Source organism: Mustela putorius, unplaced genomic scaffold (assembly GCF_011764305.1).
Source record: "Mustela putorius furo isolate JIRA1106 unplaced genomic scaffold, ASM1176430v1.1 tig00000695_pilon_pilon_pilon, whole genome shotgun sequence".
NCBI lineage: Eukaryota > Metazoa > Chordata > Mammalia > Carnivora > Mustelidae > Mustela > Mustela putorius.
The window spans coordinates 10,092,324-10,112,573 of record NW_025421447.1 but is presented as its reverse complement, the minus strand read 5'-3'; the positions used below and the strand labels follow the sequence as shown (position 1 = coordinate 10,112,573).

General features: G+C 47.2%; 1 protein-coding gene across 2 annotated transcripts in view; it reads right to left on the bottom strand.

Annotated features, from left to right (window-relative positions):
* Positions 1–20,250, bottom strand: part of DNAH9 (dynein axonemal heavy chain 9) — a 313,471-nt gene that overhangs the window by 260,331 nt on the left and 32,890 nt on the right. For both annotated transcript variants that reach the window (XM_045083402.1, XM_045083401.1), the window contains exons 10-15: positions 18,607–18,721; positions 14,561–14,629; positions 12,837–12,963; positions 8,718–8,973; positions 7,022–7,263; positions 1,803–1,938 (exon numbers count right to left, since the gene is read on the bottom strand). In XM_045083402.1, the coding sequence (XP_044939337.1) occupies positions 1,803–1,938; positions 7,022–7,263; positions 8,718–8,973; positions 12,837–12,963; positions 14,561–14,629; positions 18,607–18,721 (945 nt within the window). The remainder of the gene's footprint in view (positions 1–1,802; positions 1,939–7,021; positions 7,264–8,717; positions 8,974–12,836; positions 12,964–14,560; positions 14,630–18,606; positions 18,722–20,250) is intronic.

Here is a 20,250-nt window from a genome sequence, read left to right as displayed (position 1 = left end):
AGATTATCTTGGTGGTTCCACCAACTTCGTACAAGTCAGTCACTTTAGGGGTTAAGAGGGGGAAGAGCACTTCTGGACAGAGTGGGTAGCATTGGACCTAGGCAAGGTTTGCATTTTAAGAGGTGACAGGGAATCCAGCCCAAGCCGTGGAAATGGTGCTGGGCTCACCGAGCACAAGAAGGTGGAAACACTGAAGGAGGGCTGGAAGGATAGAGCGGTCCAGCCGGGCTATGCAAAGGGTCACAGTGCTTTTCTTCCTAGGTTCCTTCTCCTCCCCGCTTAGAGAACCAGTCCCTTCAAAATTTCATCTAGAATTCCTTGACTCCAGCACCTGCCAAGTCCAGCTCCTGCCCATTCTATATCATGAAGAAAGTACCTTTCTCCTTTCCGCCAGTTCCATGGAGAGAAAGTCACTTTGGCAATCTTGAAGGACCACACCATGCCCTCTCCATCCTCTTGCTCCCCCACCGGACAGCTCAGATTGGGAGAGCTGGATAGGCATCAGTCGAGCATGGAGTCACTATGTTTAGGAAATATTTCCCATGCAGTGCCTGTGCCAAGTGTGCCGGGGCAACTTCTAGAATCTTCTAGAGGATGGCTGAGGCCCTGTGAACCTCCAGTGCTAGATGAGGTTTGGTTGGTCCACTAAGGTGAACACTGTTGGTCCCTAGGAGCCAGTTCTCCAGTCTCAGTGGCTCTGCTCCATGCCCCACTGGCTACTTGCCCCCAGGCTCTAGAAGGTGATCCCCCCGCCACCATGCCTGTTTCTTGCTGCCCCATATCCTTTTGTGGAGCACCTTGCAGACAAAGAGCATGTCTCTGATCTCAGCCACTCCACCTACTAAGACCACTGGAGGTTTGCCCATCTTCGCTACACCCAGAGCTGGCCTTGCTTCCCTTTGTATCCTCAGCCCAGTACCCTCATGCCCTCTTATTTGGGCTGGGTGGGTATCTGGACATGGATCGTGACCTACCCATCTTACCACTGGATTCTCTTTCTTTCCCTGGGTTGGACTTGACACCTTAAACTCTCTTAAACGCCTTCATCCTCTGGCTTCAAACTATTCACCTCAGCCTTTCCATTCTGACAACTTTGCCAATGGGACCCTTACACCAAGCTCCTCAGAATCTACTAGAACATGAAGTGTCAACTCTTCCTCTCTTTCCATCCTACCACTTACTAGCCAAGGTTGGCCCTGTGTACCTTAACTCAGTTTTTCCATCACAAATTCAAAGCTATTTTTTTTTAACAGCTTCAGAGAAAGCCCACAATCTCAACATTCCTTTTCCTTGCAAAAACTACCTCATCCCCAGCTTGCCTCTTTTCACACAGAAAAGCTTCTGTTTCTTCCACTTAACCTGGCGACAACAACCTCCCTGTGTTCTCAAAAGGCTACAGAGATAGAGTCCATTAAGCTTGAAGGCACAGAACGTCCCCCTCCCACTGCCATGAACCAAGTCCAAAGGAAGTCGCCATTACTAACTATGTTGCCTGCTGCTCCAACTTCATTCTCTTTATGAAGCTTTATTTAGATTCAATTGGCACTTGGGTTTTTGCTTTTGTTATGGGCTTCACTATCTTAGAGCCTGGCTTACCACCTGAGTTTTAAAGAGAGAAAAATCTTTTTTTCTGGGAACAATGTAGAAACTCAGCACCCTGGTTATTTTACTAGGTACCATTCACAACACATCTGCAACATTTTGCGAAAAGGCACAAAGCACTTGATCACACTTCACTTTTCATCAACAGGTGCTACTGTTATCTTTCCAGTAATAACACATGTCCCTAAGCCAGTAAATACCAGTGTTTTCCAGGAGGTACTTGAGGGAGCACTCAATGGCAAGAAAAAATCCATCCAGCAACATCTCATCAATGTAGCTGAGGTAAGTCTTCCAGATATCAGAGGTTGGGTCTGCTGCAAATAGACCTAGGTTTTCCTATGAAACAGAGAAGAATGGATTTAAACCATGTTTAATAATATGGAAGGGCTGGTCTAGTTATCATTAATAGGGAAAAAACAACACTGGGGCCGGGGGGAGTTTGCTATTACACATATATAGAATCCATTCTGTCTAATGGGTATAACCACTGAGTGAAAGGAACATGAACTTAATACGTGAAGGGACTATGGGGGTCTCATCCTGTCCCCGAGAAAGAAGGATGGGGTCAGGCCACTTTCCCAGGAAAAATGGGACACTGGGTGTGATTGATAAGTGTTGATGGGTGTGCTGTGGAAGAAACTATATCAAGGCAGAAGTTAGGGCAGAGAGAGGAAGGGGTGCTAGGGGTAGAGGGCTTTAGGATTCAAGGAATGTAATAAATTTGGGGTTCAAGCAAGTAAACCATTTCCTGGCTAGTCCTTAGAAATGAGCTGGAGTGTTTTGTTCGGGGCATTTACTACTAAAGGCCACCATGCTGAGTGACTTAGAAAATGCATACATATAGGGGCACCTGGATGACTCAGTTGGTTAAATGTCTGACTCTTGATTTCAACTCCGGTCACAATCTCAGCATGGTGAGATCGAGCCCCGCGTCAGACTCTGTGCTAGGCATGGAGCCTGCTTAAGATTCTTTCTCTCCCTCCCTCTCTGCCCCTCCCCTCCCTCTCTAAAGAGAGGGAAAAAAGAAAATGCATTTACATAAAGGAACACATGTGTGCTCCCCGCCCCCAAAACCTGATGGGATGGCACAGACATCCCACTTACTCATCACCATTTTCATTACCAAGCCTTCTGACATCAACTTTCCATTTATCCCAGATCTTCAAACAAAATGCTAACTACTTTGCAGAAAGAAGTACATTTTTTAGGTGACGCACACCCCTTTACAAACATTTCCATGTATAAACCCCCTGGATTAAAAAAAAAAAAAAAAAAAAAAAAAAACCTTCATGATCCTGTCTTTACGTGACAAAACTCTAAAATACATTACCTACCTCTTTCCTTCCAAAGTAGATAGACAATTTTTTTAATGATTTAAGGCCAATCGCCACGCAAATCATAAGACAGTGACAACATCAAGTTGCTCTCAGATGTTATTAAGTGTGTCTGTCTGCTTTTTATTTTTTTAAATATTTCTGTTTTATGACTGCTTTGTGTAGTTGTTCAATCTCCTCCCTAATGTCACACCATCAGAATGGCTATCTCTACATTTCCACGTTTTACCTGAGCTCTACTATGGTCTAAGGAGCAAAAATGTTGGAATTTCCGTGCACTAGGAAAAGAAATGCCTTGAGTTTCTGATTCTAGCCAAGAAAGAGGAATGAGATCAGACCTTCCCAAGAAACAGTTCTTTGGGAGCAATTAGAGAACAGGGATGGGATCCTTCAGAGAAGGAAGTCCTCAAGTTGAGCTTTGCAACCCCCTGACTTTCTACCTAGAGGCACCTGCCAAACTGTGCCCGTGGCTCAGGAAAGAGGACCACAATGACAGACATCCTTCCTGCCAGGCAGGAAAAAAAAAAAAAAAAGGCAATGGAGGTTTTGGGGCTACAGAGATCACGGAGTCTCCTTGAATATTTGAACATGAAGCCGCACATCCCGGGAGCCAGACTCTATAAGGCTGGGCAGAGCACAGTTGTAAGCTGCACGGAGATCATGCGGTCATAGGGTGCACTGGGCAACGTTCGTGTTCTATCCAAAGTAGCAGAAGACCTGACAGATGGCCCAGAGTGTTGCCGAGACCCCAGAAACACCATGCTTTGGGGGTTAGAGCTTCCCTAGAGTATGGTCTCCTTAGACCCCATCCTCACAAAGCTTAAGATCGAACCTCAGCAGGAAGAAGCCGACCCACCGGTAGGTTAACTGCCTGTCAGAGGAAACATGCAAACTCCTTAAGGGAAGTAACAACTCTGTTCTAAAGTGGCCTCCAACATGGCTGGAACAGAACAACCACCACCACAACCACAAAAATTACTAGATAGGCCAAGGAGCAGGGAAGTGTGACATTTGACCGAAAGGGGAAATCATCACAAAAAACAGACTCAGCAAATAATTGCCATACCAATTCTGCAATGCTGCTTCCTCAGATTGATTTTATGTGAGAGAAAAATTAACCTCTGTCACATTAAAAAAAAAAAAAAAGATGACTCAGAAAATAAAACAGATGTCGGGATTAGCAGATAAGAGTGTCATAATTTGATTTAAAACTCCTCAAAGTTGATGAAAAACAGGTTCGAGAGGTTCACAGACTCCGAGCTGGGTGAACAGAAAGCAGACCTATCTGGGCACGTTGCAGTGAGACAGGAAAAAAAAAAAAATACAAAGATTAAGAAAAGAATCTATTAAAAGCAGCCTGAGAGAAACAATACATTATATAGAGAGGAACAAAGACACAAATTACGGCTGGCTTCTCCTCAGAAACACTGGGGAGGGGAGGAGACAAGAAAATAACTTTTGTTAAGACAAATAAAACTGTCGATGTAGAATTCTATAGCCGATGAAACTATCCTTCAAAAACAAAAGTGAAATAAGGACATGTCAGAGAAACAAAAACCGAGAACACGTGTCATTGGTAGACGGCATCTGCAAGAAAAACTAAAGGGAGTTCTTCATCCTTCAGGCTGCAGAGAAATGACCACAGGTGGGAGGTCCATTTTCCAAGAAAGAAAAAAAAAAAATCTGGAAATGGTGAGTATATGGGTGAATATAAAATACTATAAATATTTTCTCTTGAGTTCTTTTATATTTCTTAAAAAATATATTTATTTTTTTTTTAAAGATTTGATTTATTTGTCAGAGAGAGAGAGAGAGCACAAGCAGAGAGAGAGAAAAAGGGAGAAGCAGGCTTCCTGCTGAGCAAGGAGCCCGATCTGGGACTCGATCCCAGGACTCTGGGATCATGACCTGAGCTGAAATCAAGAGTCAGAGTCAAATTGAACCACACTGAAAACATTTCACAGGAAAACTCTGAAGCTGATGGGGATTCATTTGAGACCTACTGTAACCCAGAACAACCACAGCAAATGTCATGCACAGGATGCAATGCCCCTTGAGAAATCAGACTATTTTAAAAAAAAAATGGTTAATAACAAGAAGGTAGGAAAGCAAGAACAGAAAAGCAAAACAGACATGAAGCAAATAGGAAACAGCAAAATGGTGAGCTAAATCCAATCATACCAATAATTACGTTCAGTGTCATCGTCTGAACATTCCAGTTAATCGGCAAAGTTGTTAGCAAACTGAGTCTCTACTATACGGTCTGTAAGAGAAGAATTTCGAATCTGAGGAAACAAACAGGTCGAACGTAGAAGGGCAGGACGATAGGCAGGACGAAGAAGGAATGATGAATCTGGAAGGTAAGACGAGAATATTAACAGGATAAAAGAAGCCTCAGGTCAAGGGAGTATTCTGAGAAATAAAAAGAGAATTTCATGAGTATAAAGTGGTCAATTCATCAGGAAGTTATAATAATTATAAATGTGTTTGTAACAGAAGAGCATCAAGGGACACTGGGGTGCCTCCCTCGGTGAAGTGTCTGACTCTTGTCAGGTCGTGATCTCAGAGTCTCGAGATTGAGCCCCACATCGGGCTCCATGCTCTGTGCAGAGTCTGCTTAAGACCCTCCAGCCCCTCCCTCTGCCCCTCCCCCCATAAAATAAATAAATCTTTTTAAAAAGAAAAAAAGTCAACAACATCAAATACTTGATGAGAACTCTGACCACACTGAAGATTTTGACAAATCATCATTCACAGTCACAGGCTGAGCTTTTAGCACTCTACCTTCAGTAACTGGTAGAACGAATGGACAAAAAATTCAGAAACCATACAGAAGATCTGCACAATACTATCAGCCACTTTGAACTACTTGATATTTATAGGACACTATGCCCAACAATGGAAGAATAATGTATTGTCAAGTGTGCAAGGAACATGCCATAGATAGACAGACTTGTAGGTCACGGAAAAAGTTTCAGGGAGTTCCCGATAATTCAGATCTTTGAGAGCACTCTCGCTGACCACACTGGGACTGAACTCAACATCAATTTCATCGGGCTATCCAGAGAAGTCCCGAACATGGCGAAATGAAGCCATGCGCTTCTCAACGACTACTGAGTTAAAGTATGAGTCACAAGCCAAAAAAATTTAAGGCTGAATGACAACGGAAATGAGGCCTGTGAAATTTGGGGAATGCAACTACAGCACAGCTAACAAGGAAAATTATGTCAAATGCTTGTATTCAAAAAGAAGAAAGACTTAAAATCTGTCCCCTAAGTTTCTGCCCTTGGAGGTTGGTAGGGCGGGGGAAGATGGGCATCATAACCCCAAATTAAGAAAAGAAAGGCTAAAGAACAAACAGCAGAAGTTAATGAACTAGAAGACAGATGAAGAAAATCAACCAAGTCCAAAGTACATGTCACGTGCCTCAGACCACAAATCATCCCAAATGTCAACTGTGGCTCGGTACTGACTTTGGGCTTGAGATCAACCTGCCAGAAACAGCTGGTGTAGGTGGCTGGGGTAGGGCTGAAGTTGGTGGCCACTTAGAGCTCCCATCCATGGTCCAGTCATTGACAGCAGACCCGAGGCTGCCCTGATCACAGGCGGGGCAGAGCCTTGCTGCATCAAGTACAGGTGCCTGCACAGCTTCTTCTCTTTACCAAAGGCAGGCAGGGAGACCAGGCTCATCTTCCACCTCCCTGGGCTGATAGAGCTGGGTGACAGGGACGCTGCTGGGGGCCCACACTGGGCTCTGTGGCAAGTTGAGGCTGGTTAGTTCGGATGCTAATTTAGGGTTCTGCACTGGAAACATCCTTCTATCTCCTTGGAGTCTGGCGTGGGACTTAAGTCATGCCAGTGTCTTAACAACCATTAAAAAAGTATTAATTTTGACATGCTGATACCAGAATGTCTTGCCTCTCTTCCTAGCTGTTAGCTTTAGTTCTCTTGCTGTCACTATACACCTCCGTCCCTGAATGCAGAAGACACGGCGTCTGTTGCTTAAATCATTTCTTACACCCAAATACCATTCCCTGTGCCCTCCCTCAGCTAGTGGTATGTGTATCTGAGAGGCCGGTTATTACCTGCACGAGGGCGTGAATCTTAAGTCCAGATTCTTTGATGAGATTGTAGTATTTTCCCATACGATCATGCTGATCGTCCATGGAAAGAAGGCATTCCTTTTTTCCGTCTTTTCTCTTAAATATCGGAGACACCCATGTTTTCATGATGTTTTGAATCTCTTCCACATTGTCCTTAGCTTTCTGAATTCTTTGTTCGAGATCGTGAATGCCATTGGTGATTTGAATGACATAATCCAAAATGCCTGCTCCCCCAAAGAAACAAAATTAATTGAAATCACTAAGGTCTAGTTGCCATAAAAGGAAGGGATTTAATATTTGTAGGGTTTTTTTTTAAATTTTATGCATTTGAGGGAAAGAATGAGTGGGGGCAGAAGGAGAAGGAGAAGACCCCCCCGCAGAGCAGGGAGCCCTATGCAGGTTTTGATCTCAGGACCTTGCAATCATGACCTGAGCCGAAGGCTTAGCCAACTACCCCAGTCAAGACCCCTTAATATTTGTAGGTTTTAAAAGACTTTTCTGCACAGGTTACTTTGTTGTCACCAGAGCCCTCTTCTTCTTAGTTGTGTTGAACAGCCAAAATTGTCCATAACCCTGATTATGGAAGGAAAGAGACAAAGAGGTAACGCTTACCAACCAAGGACACAAAAGCTGGCACAGCGGCTGGGGCATACCAGTGCACCAGGATGATTTCATTGGATTAATGGACCTTATATTTTTGAGCACTTTTGCTTTATTAAATGTTGAAAACATTGTTCCCTCTTGCATATAAAATAAAGTTCAGACTCGCTTAACATGGCATTCCAAGACTTCGGAGTTGACTGTAACTTTCCTTTGAAACTCGACCTCTTTTGAGGACTCTAATGAGAATTAATCTCCCTCCCCTGTGACTCACCATGCTGTATTTTTAATTCTGTGATGGCTTTTTATCGTAGCTTGTCTTGCATGATTTAGAGTTGTACATATGTCTGTGGTCTCAACTAAATGTGAGCCCTTTGAGGGTAGGAACCATGTCCCACATACCTCATAACCCATATTCCCTGCCTGGTCCCTCATGTAGTACCCTGCAAATGTTAAACCATCCATGAGATTAGTAGTGAATTGGAGGATACCTGAGAATTAAAAGCATAGTACCCCCATTTGAGAGGACTACAGTCCAGGGGGGCCTGTGTGGCCCGGTCAGTTAAGCCTCCGACTCTTGATCTTTGTCAGGTGGCAACCTCAGGAGTCATGGGACAAGCTCCACATTGGGCTCCACGCTCAACAGGGAGTCTGCTGGGGATTGGGTTCCTCACCCTTTCTATCTCTATCTCCCTCTACTTCTCCTCCCACTCATAGACAAATGAATAAATATTAAAAAAAAAAAAAGATGTCTACAGTCTAGTGAAGAAAATTAAGTAATTGGGATAACATAGTAAAAGCTAACATTCCCAATATATGCTGGAGAATGCAGAGTCTCCCCCAGAGCACAGTCACAAGATTTTCTAAATCTACCAATCATATCCAAAGAGAAGATGAGGAATGGAAACCCTTCTTGCCCTCTCTGCGATGGATTGCTGTCTGAGAGGGCAGGTTTGTGTTTCGAACACAAAACCAGATTACTGGGGGGATCATTTGAGGTTCAATCAACTTCATCAGGATCTCAGCCCCCCCCCCCGCCACCAATCTCCCCACCAAGTTGCAGGCGGTGCCCCGTTACCTTCTGTTTTCCAGTTCAGTGTCCCCTCCGCAGCTCTCAGACGGAGATCAATATCCCTCAGCTCTTCCTCCACTAATGGATATTCCACCTCCAAAAGAGTCTTAACCACCTTATTGTACCAACTGGCCATCAACTCCAACTTAGCCACGAGCTGCCGATAGAATTCCTTGGAGGAGAACATGGTGGCTGCTGTCTCAGGAACCTGCGCCATCTGCCTGGGCTCAAGATAACTCATTTCCTTCAGCACTGAAATCAGCTGGAGAGGAGAATCAGCGGTAAGTGGCAGGGAAAAGCAGCAATTATCAGTCAAGGACTAGAAACCCCAGGACCCCAGAGACCTTCTGGGACTCCTCTTTTGCTTCTACATGTTCCTTAAATCTAGAGAAAGGAAATTGAGTTTTAGGCAGAAGGAAGAGGGCTCAGAGGCAGAGAGTCTTACCAGGGCTGTAAATCCCAAAGAGCAACAATAACAAAAAAAAAAAAAACTCAAGGAAGGCGGCATGAGTGACAGGAGAGGTCTAGCCTGATGTTTCTGGGCAGGCAGCTGACCGAGCCAGTTAATTCTTATGGGGGGGCAAAGGCACAAGGGAGGGGAATCACCAGGTATAGGCCAGCCACATGCCTGAGAAGCCCCAAACTCAGACTTCTGCTGTTCTCTCCAACCAGGTCAGACACACACATGGTCACAGACACTGACAGAATTGGGAAGAGATGCCCATTGCACAACTTTAATTGTTAGCTATAATCATTTGAAATAGCCCTTTGTTTCCGGACGCCTGTGTTGGCTTGTCTCTGGGTTTTAATCTACTAGGAAATGGAAGTCACCCAGGCCTCTCTGAACTTCTGTGGGTACTAGATTAGGTGGAACCGCCCAAGTGAGAGGCCAAGAAGATGTGGTCCAGTGAAAAAAGAGGCCTTTGGCTGGGCTTTTCGGCATCCTGGTCTTCACCCTTTGCATTTTTTTTTTTTCGGATTTTATTTATTTATTTATTTATGAGAGAAAGAGAGAGTGTATCGGGGAGGAGCAGAGGGAGAAGGATAAGCAGACTCTGCACTGAGCATAGAGCCCAATATGGGGCTCCATCCCACAACCCTGAGATCATGACCTGAGCTAAAATCAAGAGGCAGACGCTCAACCAACTGAGCCACGCTGGTGCCCCACACCCTTTATTTATCCTGTTTACCTCAGAACCTATGAGGACTGATGTGTATAGGTAGGAGGGACAAAACAGATACCAGGCCACAGATTCTCCCCATCCCTCTTCTGCTTCCCTCCCCTTCCTCTGCATGGAGACACCTGGACTCTTACTCTCTCTGCAATGGTTCTAGGCCAGTGTTCACTACTGCCCAGCCAAGCTTACTCAGGGTTAAGGCAATTGCTAATCATTCGGCAGGGAAATGCCCTCAGCCTCCTAGCTTATTTTGAAATAAGCTCAAGATAGATATTAAAATTCAAATGTAAAAACTAAAAACAAAAAATTAAAACCTGGAGGCTGCTTATATGATATTGAGGCAGAGAAGGCCCTTCCAAACAAAAAACAAAACAAAACAAAACAAAACAGAAAATAAAAGACAGAATTTATAAGCATAAAGTATCATTCACATAATGAAAGACATACCTCACCTGGTAAAAAACAAAAGCAAAAATTTTTTAATATCTGACAAATATTGCCCAAATACTCAAACAAATTCAGAGGAAAAGAGGGCACTTCCACTCCAAAGTGGGAGAAAGACATGAACAAGTGATTATAGAAGAACTGTAACTGGCCAGTGAACACATGAGAAAGTTCTACTTTACTGGTGGTCTAATAAATACAAATTAAAACAATCCCGAGATATTATATATAGATATATAGATATTTAGTTGTACACGCTGGAAGCAGTTTGGAGAATAAGATGATATCTTTCTGGCAGGAAAATGACAAGAGTTCCATCTTCCTGAAGAGCAAATTGATAATACACATGTGAATTCTCACAATGTTAACATCCTTTATCCCATTTCTAGGCATTCATTCCAAAGAAACCATTGAGGATGGATATAATAATACAATAATAACCAAAGACCTTCCTGTAACATTATTTATAATGTATTTTATTTCACTGTAAGATGCCCTCAGCTGTAAGATTCACTATTATTTCATGTCCAACTAAAGGGGGAAAAATGTCGTGTGTTAAACCATAAACATGTGCCATTTTCAGAGATGTTAAAAAAAGTACATCCTATGATCAATGAAATACAGATTGATAAAACTAGAAAATAATTTAAATGCCAATGGGAATTTAAAATAATTTAGAGAAATAATTTACAAAAATGCATTTCTCAGGGTGCCTGGGTGGCTCAGTGGGTTAAAGCCTCTGCCTTCGGCTCAGGTCATGATCCCAGGGTCCTGGGATCGAGCCCCGCATCAGGCTCTCTGCTCACCAGGGAGCCTGCTTCCTCCTCTCTCTCTGCCTTTCTCTCTGCCTGTCTCTCTGCCTATTTGTGATGTTTGTCTGTCAAATAAATAAATAAAATCTTAAAAAAATAAAAATGTCCCCATATAATTGCTATCCTGGCCCCCAAAGGGGCAAATCTGGTCATGTCCCTCTATTCACTCTTACTAACATAGCCATTGTCCCATTGCTCGAAGCTGGAGCTAAGGGATGTTCACGGCTCTTCTTTGACTTGTGCATTTGTTGTCTCCCCCTGACTCACTTTATAAGTCAGGTATTCATTCCCTCTCCCCTTTCCTCCCTCCTTTCCTCCCCCGCCCTTTCCTCCTCTCACCTATGAACACCTATAAAGCACCTACTACGTGCCGTGCATTGGGGCAGAGAGAGTCCTTGCTCTGGAGTCTACGGAGGAGGCATGGTCCATTCTCAATGTTGTCTCGTCCTGAGGGCTTCATTCTTACAGTTACAACATCTAGACCGTGGCCTAGTTGGTAATCCAGAAACTCCTCACTTTGGGCATTTAACATTCAACTCCGCTCAGAGTGCCTGCTGATAAAATTGTGCCCAGGAGTTCAATGATTTAAATGTCAGGCTTGTGTCATTCCAAAGTGAAGAAACAGACCCTCCAACTCCCTTTGCTGACTTATATTCCAGTCGGAATTGATATTCTACTTAAACTGTAATTTTCTCAAAAGACACTCATATCCTATGAACTCCATTTCTGGCTTTCTCTGTGCATTCCTGGAGAACATGCCACTGAGACAGAAATAGGCAATTGCTTTTAGCTCAATGCAACCTATACTTTTGAAAAAATTTTTTTCTGATATACTTCTTGATATGGTCTAGCTTTTGGCTTTCATGAAAGATGCCACATGAAGGTCTTCTGCCCTTCTGATCGCCTGGAGCAGGATCTCTCAACCTCAGCACTACTGACTTGGTTGTGGGGTGCTGTCCTGGGCATTGTTAGGGAGTTGAGCAGCATTCTTAGAATCTACTCATCCCATGCCATTGGTATCTGCTCCATGTTTGACAACCCAAAGTATCTCCCGGGGGGACAAAATGATCTAATAAAGATATATCTTTGCATGTTGAGGTTCTAGCTTCCAACTAGCTGGGTTCCTTGAGGGTGGGAATGGGGTCTTACACTGGGTTGGCCCTCCGGCGTCTAGTCCATGGCCTTCATGTGGAACATGCATTCAAGGTAGGTGCTGTCTGCTCTGTCTGGTACTACCTGGTAATGCCGTTACCCCATCTGCCCAAAGATGGGGAGCAATATCTATTACCTGTTTAAATATGCCTCTAGAATTCTAGATAGCGTCTATCTAGACTAAGATATTTAAAATTCTGGGTGAGTTCATCTTGAGTGTAACTGCCATTCTAACTTTGTGTGGAAAGGCAAGTTCATTGTAAAACTGTTATCACACACAGGAAAGTTTAAAAAGTTATTTTGCGATATCTTCTGTTGTGCAAAATCAACACAAATCTACTGGCCAATCATGGGGAAAAAAAGGCAGCCATCGGACAACCTGAGAAAACATGGCACCACAGCATTCCCCCCCAGTAAGAGATCCAGGGTGGAAATTCTCAACAGCTTCTGCATATTATTATCAAAAGCCTTTTTGCTTTGGAAATCAGCCGGAACCCAATTTCAGGAACCCGAAAGGCAATTCCTGCTGCCTGACTTACCTGTGGGTTAAAGTTGACAGCAATCTGTTTTGTCTCCGGGTCACGTTTCAGGAGTGGTCGGGAAAGATTGTACTGTGACTTCTCTGACACGGTCTGACACCAGTCCTCATAAAGTCTCGTCTCATACCTGCCAGAACCAGAGAGAACAGCCACCTCTTACGCACCCTCCCAGCAGCACCTGGCAAAGTCCTAGTGAAGACAGAGATATCTTAACGTGTATATAGCCCAGATACCTACATGTGAATGTGTGCACATGTGTATCATGAACTGAAGATACTATTGGTAAAACACTGGAATCTGTTCTTTTTTTTTTTTATTTTTTAAAGATTTTTGTTTATGGGGGGGCTGGTGAGTGTATGCACGCATGCGTGCACAAGTTGGGGGGGAGGGGCAGAGGGAGAGGCAGATTCCCTGCTGAGTGGGAAGCTGAATGGGGGACTCAATCCCAGGACCCTGAGATCTTGACTGGTGCTGAAGGTCCACGCTACACTGAGCCACCCAGGTGTCCTTCCCTCAATCCGTTCTTAATTCAGAGTCAGTGGCTCAGCCTGGTAGCTCCTGCAGGTATCACCTCATTTCAAAAGGTGGCCCAGCTTAAATCAAAGAGCAGAAAGAAAGGCTCCCTTCAGTCTTTGCAGGGTGTAAAGGGAGTTGTGATTTGTCTCATTAAATGCTGGAAGAAGTCACTGGCTAAGATTGCTCTCACACTGATCTTCGAGAAAATCAAGGTGCCCGTGGGTGGGTCGTTACACGCTGACTGAGCCCCTCCCCCGTGCTGGGCTGGAGGGTCAACACCATGAAGAAACACCACACGGCCAGTGCTGCTAATGCCATGGAACACAGCTAAGCAGGAAATATGGAAGCACAGTCCTGGAGAGATGGACAGGATAGGAGGTATCCAACGGCGGGCTGAGTGTGTGATGCGGAGAATGCCGGGAAGCTTCATGGAAGAAGGGCCGCGTTAAGGCTTGACTGACTCTCAGAGGAGAAGAGGTATGGCAGTGAAATGATTGCTCCCAGCAGAGGTGAGAAAGGGTGGCCTGGGATCCGGGAACCCCTCAGGCCAGAAGGGGCAGGGACAAGGCTGGAGAGGGAGGCAAAGGCCACAGGGGGTGCCTCGAGACAGTGGGGTGGGTGTGGGGAGGCCCTGAAAGGCCCCCCAGTCAGGGGATGAGCCAACATCCTCGATTTGGGATTTGCTAACCGCATGGCAGTGTGGGCAGCCGGAACCGTGCCCACAGAAGATTCACTGCCACTTTAACGCAGGAATAACTAGGAGTGCGGGCACATGGTCATTCTTGTGTTTTCTCGGAAAGGAACCAGGAAGTATTTCTAAAACTCATCTTCTCTTTCTGCAGCACAAACTGTTGCTTTCCGCTCAGTGAGCAGCTGCTGTGATTTTCTGCGACACTGGTCTCAAGGTGCAGCGAGGAGCTCCCTACTTCCTCTAGCTCTGCCAAGTTCACGCTCCCAGCAACACTACCCCGGAGAGTGTCCATTAGGGCCATGGAGCTGCATTCCCCAGAGGCCCTGTGTTGGTGGCCCAGCAGGGCGTTGTACTCACCGCCATCGGGTTCTACCCTGAGACACAGACAGGCATTTGGCAGCCACGGTGGCGGGGGGAAGGGGGGGTTAATCTGCAGCACAAACCGGGAACCACAAAGGCATGCGGGGGGGGGGGGCTATGCCATTTGCAGAACAATGCGATCCCAGAAGCCGCTTACTTTTCCAGCAGTGAGAGCATATCTTCGTATTTCTGGGTCATTCGCTTTCCTTCGGCAGAGTCCATGCAACTGCCCCCACAAAAGAGAAGAAGAAATGGCATCAATTCAGAAGTCAAAATAATGATCCAAGTAACAAACTACAGCCTACAAAGAACAGACTGAACCGCTTCGAGGGCCGGTCTCCAAACATCCCTCAGGGAGCCAGCCTCCAGCCTCCAAGCCAGCAGCGCCCACCGGCCACTAGAGGGCACCTGCACTTCCAGAGATGAGGGTGGGCCCCCCAGGTGACAGGGAGGGAACGCAGCCAGCCCTAGCCCAGCCAGTCACACGTGGGTAAGTGAAGTCCATCCGAAATCTGAATAAGAGGGAAACTGAGACACGACAGGAAAATGCTCTACATAGTTTTCTGTATTTAAGGAAGAAAAACTGTCTATAATATTGTGCATTGCAACACTGTAACAAACTAGATAACATTAAAACAATGTGTGTGTATGTGTGTATACACTGTTAGCTGGGTTTGATGCTCCTTTGCAACAGGAAATAGAGACCAGCTTCTGGGTAATGTGTGAAGCATCAGCACTTTTCAGAACCTTCCCAGGAACCCTGTGGGTTCTGCCGGCAAAATGAGGCAGCTTCTTGCGAAAATTTTTATAAAAACCCATTTGGGCTTTAAACCAACACAAAGTTTCTTCACTAGATCTCCCGAGCTTTCTGTGTAAGCCCTCACGCCTGCACAGAAAGCTCTGGATTTCCTGAAGGGCTTTTTTTTTTCTTTCTCACAGTTGCTTAGTTCCCTTCCCTGGTGAATGAGCAGATAGTAGAAAGACGTGGAAAGGGCTTCAGACTAAGTGGGCTGGCTCCCCCCCAGCCCTCCTCCCCTCACTGTGGGATTTCTGCAAGCCTCCTCACCCCATCTCACTTTTGTTTCTGGAGGAGGAGGAGGCCTGAGGGGACAATGGTCCCCCACTGCAATGCCTGGAAGTTTGGTAAGTCACCGGGCAAGGGCAAATTCTCCCTAGGTTCTACTTCCCTTCCTGGTGAGAACTGGAAAACATTTTAGGAACCCATTTGTATATACAGCTGACCCTTGAACGACGGGGATGCCGACCCCCATGCAATCAAAGATCTGGCACAGAACTTGTGACTTCCTAAAAACCAAACTACTAAGAGCTACTGTTGGCCAGAAGCCTTCCCGAGAACATAAACAGCCAATGAAGGCATATTTCCCACATGACATGCCTTATGTACTGTATGCTGACAATAAAGGAAACTAGGCAGAGGAAAATGTTAAGAAAATCATAAGGAGGAGAAAATACATTTACAGCACTGTAAAAACTCCGTCTGGGCCAGCGGCCCCTGGATCTATCTCCTGCTCGGGCGGTGTGTGCAGGGGACAGACCAGGCGTCACCCCTCCTTCCAGCCTCCCAGCCCTCTCTGACCTCTTTCCCAGCTGCAAGTTTGAAACCATCTTCTCAGCCATCCCCCGCCTCTGGGACCAACCAACACCGTCTTCTGAGCTCAACTCCTTCCTGCTGACCAATCATGAGCTCCCAGGTTCATCAGATTTATTGCATCGAGGAGGGGAGGCCACGGTCAGCCTGCACCCAGTCACACCTCCCTCCCAGCCTACACCTCCCTCCCTCCAGACTTCTACTTCAGTGATGTGGTCCTGGAGGGCTGGGCCGATTCTTCTGGCCATGAAAGGGCAAGGGTGTCCTTTGTCTCTTGAAGTTGCAACACCAGAGTAGCGGCTGGGCCTCTCCCCAAACATGGGGAAGCCGTCCCATTACGGGAGCAGTGAGACCTAGGATGCCATGGACGCTGCTGAGAGGGGGACAAGACCCTGAACCAGGTCCTTCCGGGTCCGCTGGCCCTGGGTTCTGCCAGCGGAGGCCCTACGTCTGTGATTCCCAGAGGACCGCGTCCTAGATGGGCAGGTGAAACTTCTCAAGACACCGGCGCGCCCCTGTCGTATCTCCACAGGCTGGGCGGCCCCCAGGCTGGGCTGGACAGGTTGCTCTTCCCCTTTGAAAGGCTCATTCTCAAGCACGATGAGGAGCCTCCAGAGCCTAGTGGCCCCTGAGGGGTCCCTCTGGCATCCCCCTTGCCTGAGTCTGTGTCTCCCTGAAGCCACTAGGTAGCTTGTAACCGCCCTGGAGCCCTTGCCCAAGCCCTGGACCAAATGGAAACAAGGAAACTTTGAGGGGCGGGGGGCAGAGGGGGGAGGAAAGGAAAGGAAAAGAAATCTAGGTGTAAGTGAACCCACGCAGCTCAGACCCGTGTTGTTCAAGGGTCAGGTGTATATGATAGGGAACAGTACGGATGTGAATTCATTTTTAAACAAATGGGACTTTTCAGGGGAACTGTGGGGGACTGGCTGGGGTGCCATTCAGATCCCCCTGGCTCAGGCAGTGTAAACCACCCTCCCATCCCCTGTGGCCATGGATGTTTGCTGCTGATAAAGCCTAGCCACCTGCCTCCTGGGACACAGCTGCGGCCCAACAGAGCCCCCTCGCCCAAGGTCATGCCCTCCCTTGGGCCAGCCCATATCAATGGGCGGGTCTGAGAAGATGAGGGCTCAGTGGCATGGGGTCAAGCTTCCCCTGGCTGGGGACTCCCTGGGAGGACCTCTGGGCTGGGGCTCTTGAGCCCCACACTGTTCCAGTCCTTTCTGGACTTTCTCTGGGGCGGTAGGCCTGTGGCCTCCGTTCTGTCTCCCCTTAGTTTCTTCCTTTGCAAAACAAAGAGCTCAGCAAGCTCAGGCTGCAGCAAATGTTGCAAATGGATTGCCTGCTGAGCCCACCTGACCTGAAGGCCTGTTATCTGATCTGTGCCGAGTTCGGGAAAGGGGGCACTGGCTCATTCTCAAGTTGGCCGCTTTACATCCCCATCCAGATTTTCAGCTTCCCCCGGTGTCAGCATTTGGCGCATACTGAGTCCTGCTTTTCCGCTGGGCAGCACTGGATGGGGCAGCGGTGACCCCCATTGGAGCCCATCTTGGCTGCCTGGCATCATCTTCGGGGCCTCTGAAAGCATTCAGCCTCACCCCCTGCGCCAGACCGTCTCTAAAGCCCTACCTAGGGCCAGAACCCCTGTGAGGACAGTCTGTTTTGGTTTTGTTTGCCCCTCCAGTGCCCTCGGCGCGGTTCTCTGTAAAGAGGGGTCAGAGAGAGACTGCCCTTCCTGGAAGCATCCTGAACATGATCCCACAAACAGTTCCGTCTCTCGCTTCTAGCAGCCGAGGGGCCTCTGTATCTAGCTCGGCTTCCAGGCTCGGCTGAGCGGCAGGCCAATGGGTCCCACCAAACCCGGTTAGCTGTGGAATCTCAGTGGGGAGCCTGCTCAGGACGGGGATTCAAGGGCCCCACCCCACTTCCAGATTCAGAATCCAGCGAGGGAGGAGAGGCCTGGGAATCTGCACTGGACCAGAGCCCTGGGTACGCTAATAGACAAAGTCCTTACACCACGCTTTAGGAAACTCTGGGTTTCGTTCTTTTCCAGCCACCTTAGTGGCAGAGACGTGTCTGTAGAATCCTACAGAGCTGGAAAAACCCGGACTCCTTTACCTCTACAGACTGATCTCGCGGAGCAGGAAGAGGCAGCCAGCCATCCTTTGAGCCTCCGCTGACACCGGGGGCCCCCTGTCAGTCCAAATGTATCAATCTCACTCCCAAATGTTTGCACCCCCTCACCCCAAAATTCATGCTGCAATCCTACCCCTCAAGGGGATGGCATTAGGAGATGGGGCCTTCTGGGGGTGGTGAGGCCACGAGGTGAGGAGCCCTCGGAAGGGAGAGGAGGACACAGAAGACCGTGACCTTGGACACCCCCAGCTCCAGAGCCGTGTGAAGCATGTGAAACACCTGTGGTATTCTGTGTTACAGCCCAGATGGACTGAGATGCTGGTCTGTTGCTTGAGGATGCAAAGAAATGAAGGTGATTTTCATGCCTGAGCTGACTAAGTTGCATTCCTCACAACACTCAAAATTCCAGAGCAGGAGCTGAACCCGAAACCGAGCTCGCCTTCCAGGAACCAGTTACTTACAGATGGGTGATGCGTCTGAAGATGGCATAGGGCTCCTGGATTCGCTGTCTCAGCTCCCGTGCCCAGCGGAGACCCCCGGCCACAGTGGGCATGTTCTTGTGTACTGAAGAGAACCCTGGGGACACAGCACAGGTGGAATTAGTGAGGCCGTGGCCCCAGCCCTGCCTGGGAACACCTGCCCCCTGGTACCCTGCCTTCACGTGCTAATGTCACCCTGCACTCACACTGAGAGTCACTGGGAGTCCCGAGAGATGGCCATGTAGGCTCAGTAGTACAAAGGGGTGGCTTTGGGGAGAACATTAAATGCAGTGAGAGGACGGGGTGCCCAGCCCAGCTGAGCTGCTCGCTGGCTTTCTGGCTCCACACCAGTGATTTTCTACCTGGCTTCGTGCGTATCAGCTGCACCTGTGGGGCTCTTTAGACCTACTGAGCCTCGGACCGGCCTTCACCTTTCTGACTTAAGAAATCCGGGTGGGGCCGGGTGGTCTATATTTTCTAAAGCTCTGGAGAGGAATTCAATTGTACATTCAGGGCTGGAAACCCCGGCCTTCAACAGGGAACGTGATCTCTTGGGACCTCAGGTTTTCTTTCTTTTTTTTTTTTTCACCTATAAAATGGGATTGATATCTTCCCTGCTTCATTTCCACAGTTTCTCTGAGAATTCACCAAGGTTAGGAGACAGGCCACGTGGACTGTGAGCTGCTTGACCAGAGTTAGTGCAGTCTGGATAGTCTGACTTTAGTCCATGCTGTGGGCTTCTTTGCTCATAATTAGTTGTCATGATTGAACAAGATTAGATTTTTTTTTTTTTAAATCTCAGTTAGAACATTTGGTGAGAACCAGCCACTGCTTCTAACTAGCAACCTGAGCTGAATAGTGGTCTCTTTCTTTATTTTGCCACAGACCCCATTGCTCCTTGATGTAGACCCAACCCAGATCTATTATAGTCACTTTCTGCCTGATCTCCATGGCAGGTAAAATTCTACAATGACACCAATGACCCTCACACTTGCATAATCATCTTCTTGTTACTGTGGCGGGAAACTGGCTACAATGAGAAAGCACTCCTGTGATGATATGTTAGAGAGCAAAAGGGAAATGATTGCAGGTGGGCCTGACTTAATCAGGTGAGTCCTCTAAAAGAGCGTTTTCTCTGGTTGCTGGCAGGAGAAGTCAGGGATTGGAAGCATAAGAAGGACTCAGCGTGCCACTACTGGCTTGAGGATGGAGGCCGCCATACAGCCTGGCCATATGGTAAGGAAGGGGACTTTCAGTCACTAAGTGACTCCCCACCTCCCGCCCATGCCTGGCAGCCAATGAGGAGTGGCAGACCTCAGATCGACAGTCACAAGGAACTGGATTCTCCCAACAAAAGGAACTGGAAAATGGATTTCCCCCCACAAAGCCTCCTGATGAGAACTTGGCCGCCTGACTCTTTGATTTCAGCCCTGGGGCCCTCTGGGTGGAGAATAAGGCACATCAAGCTGGGCTCTGACCTACAGAACTATGAGTCAAAAGATGGGTATTATTTTATTTAAGCCACAGACATCACAATAATTCACTGGGCAGCAGTAGAAAACTAACAAGGCCTCAGAAGGCATGTGAACTTTCAGATTCTGCATCGGACCGGAAGAAGGCATGACC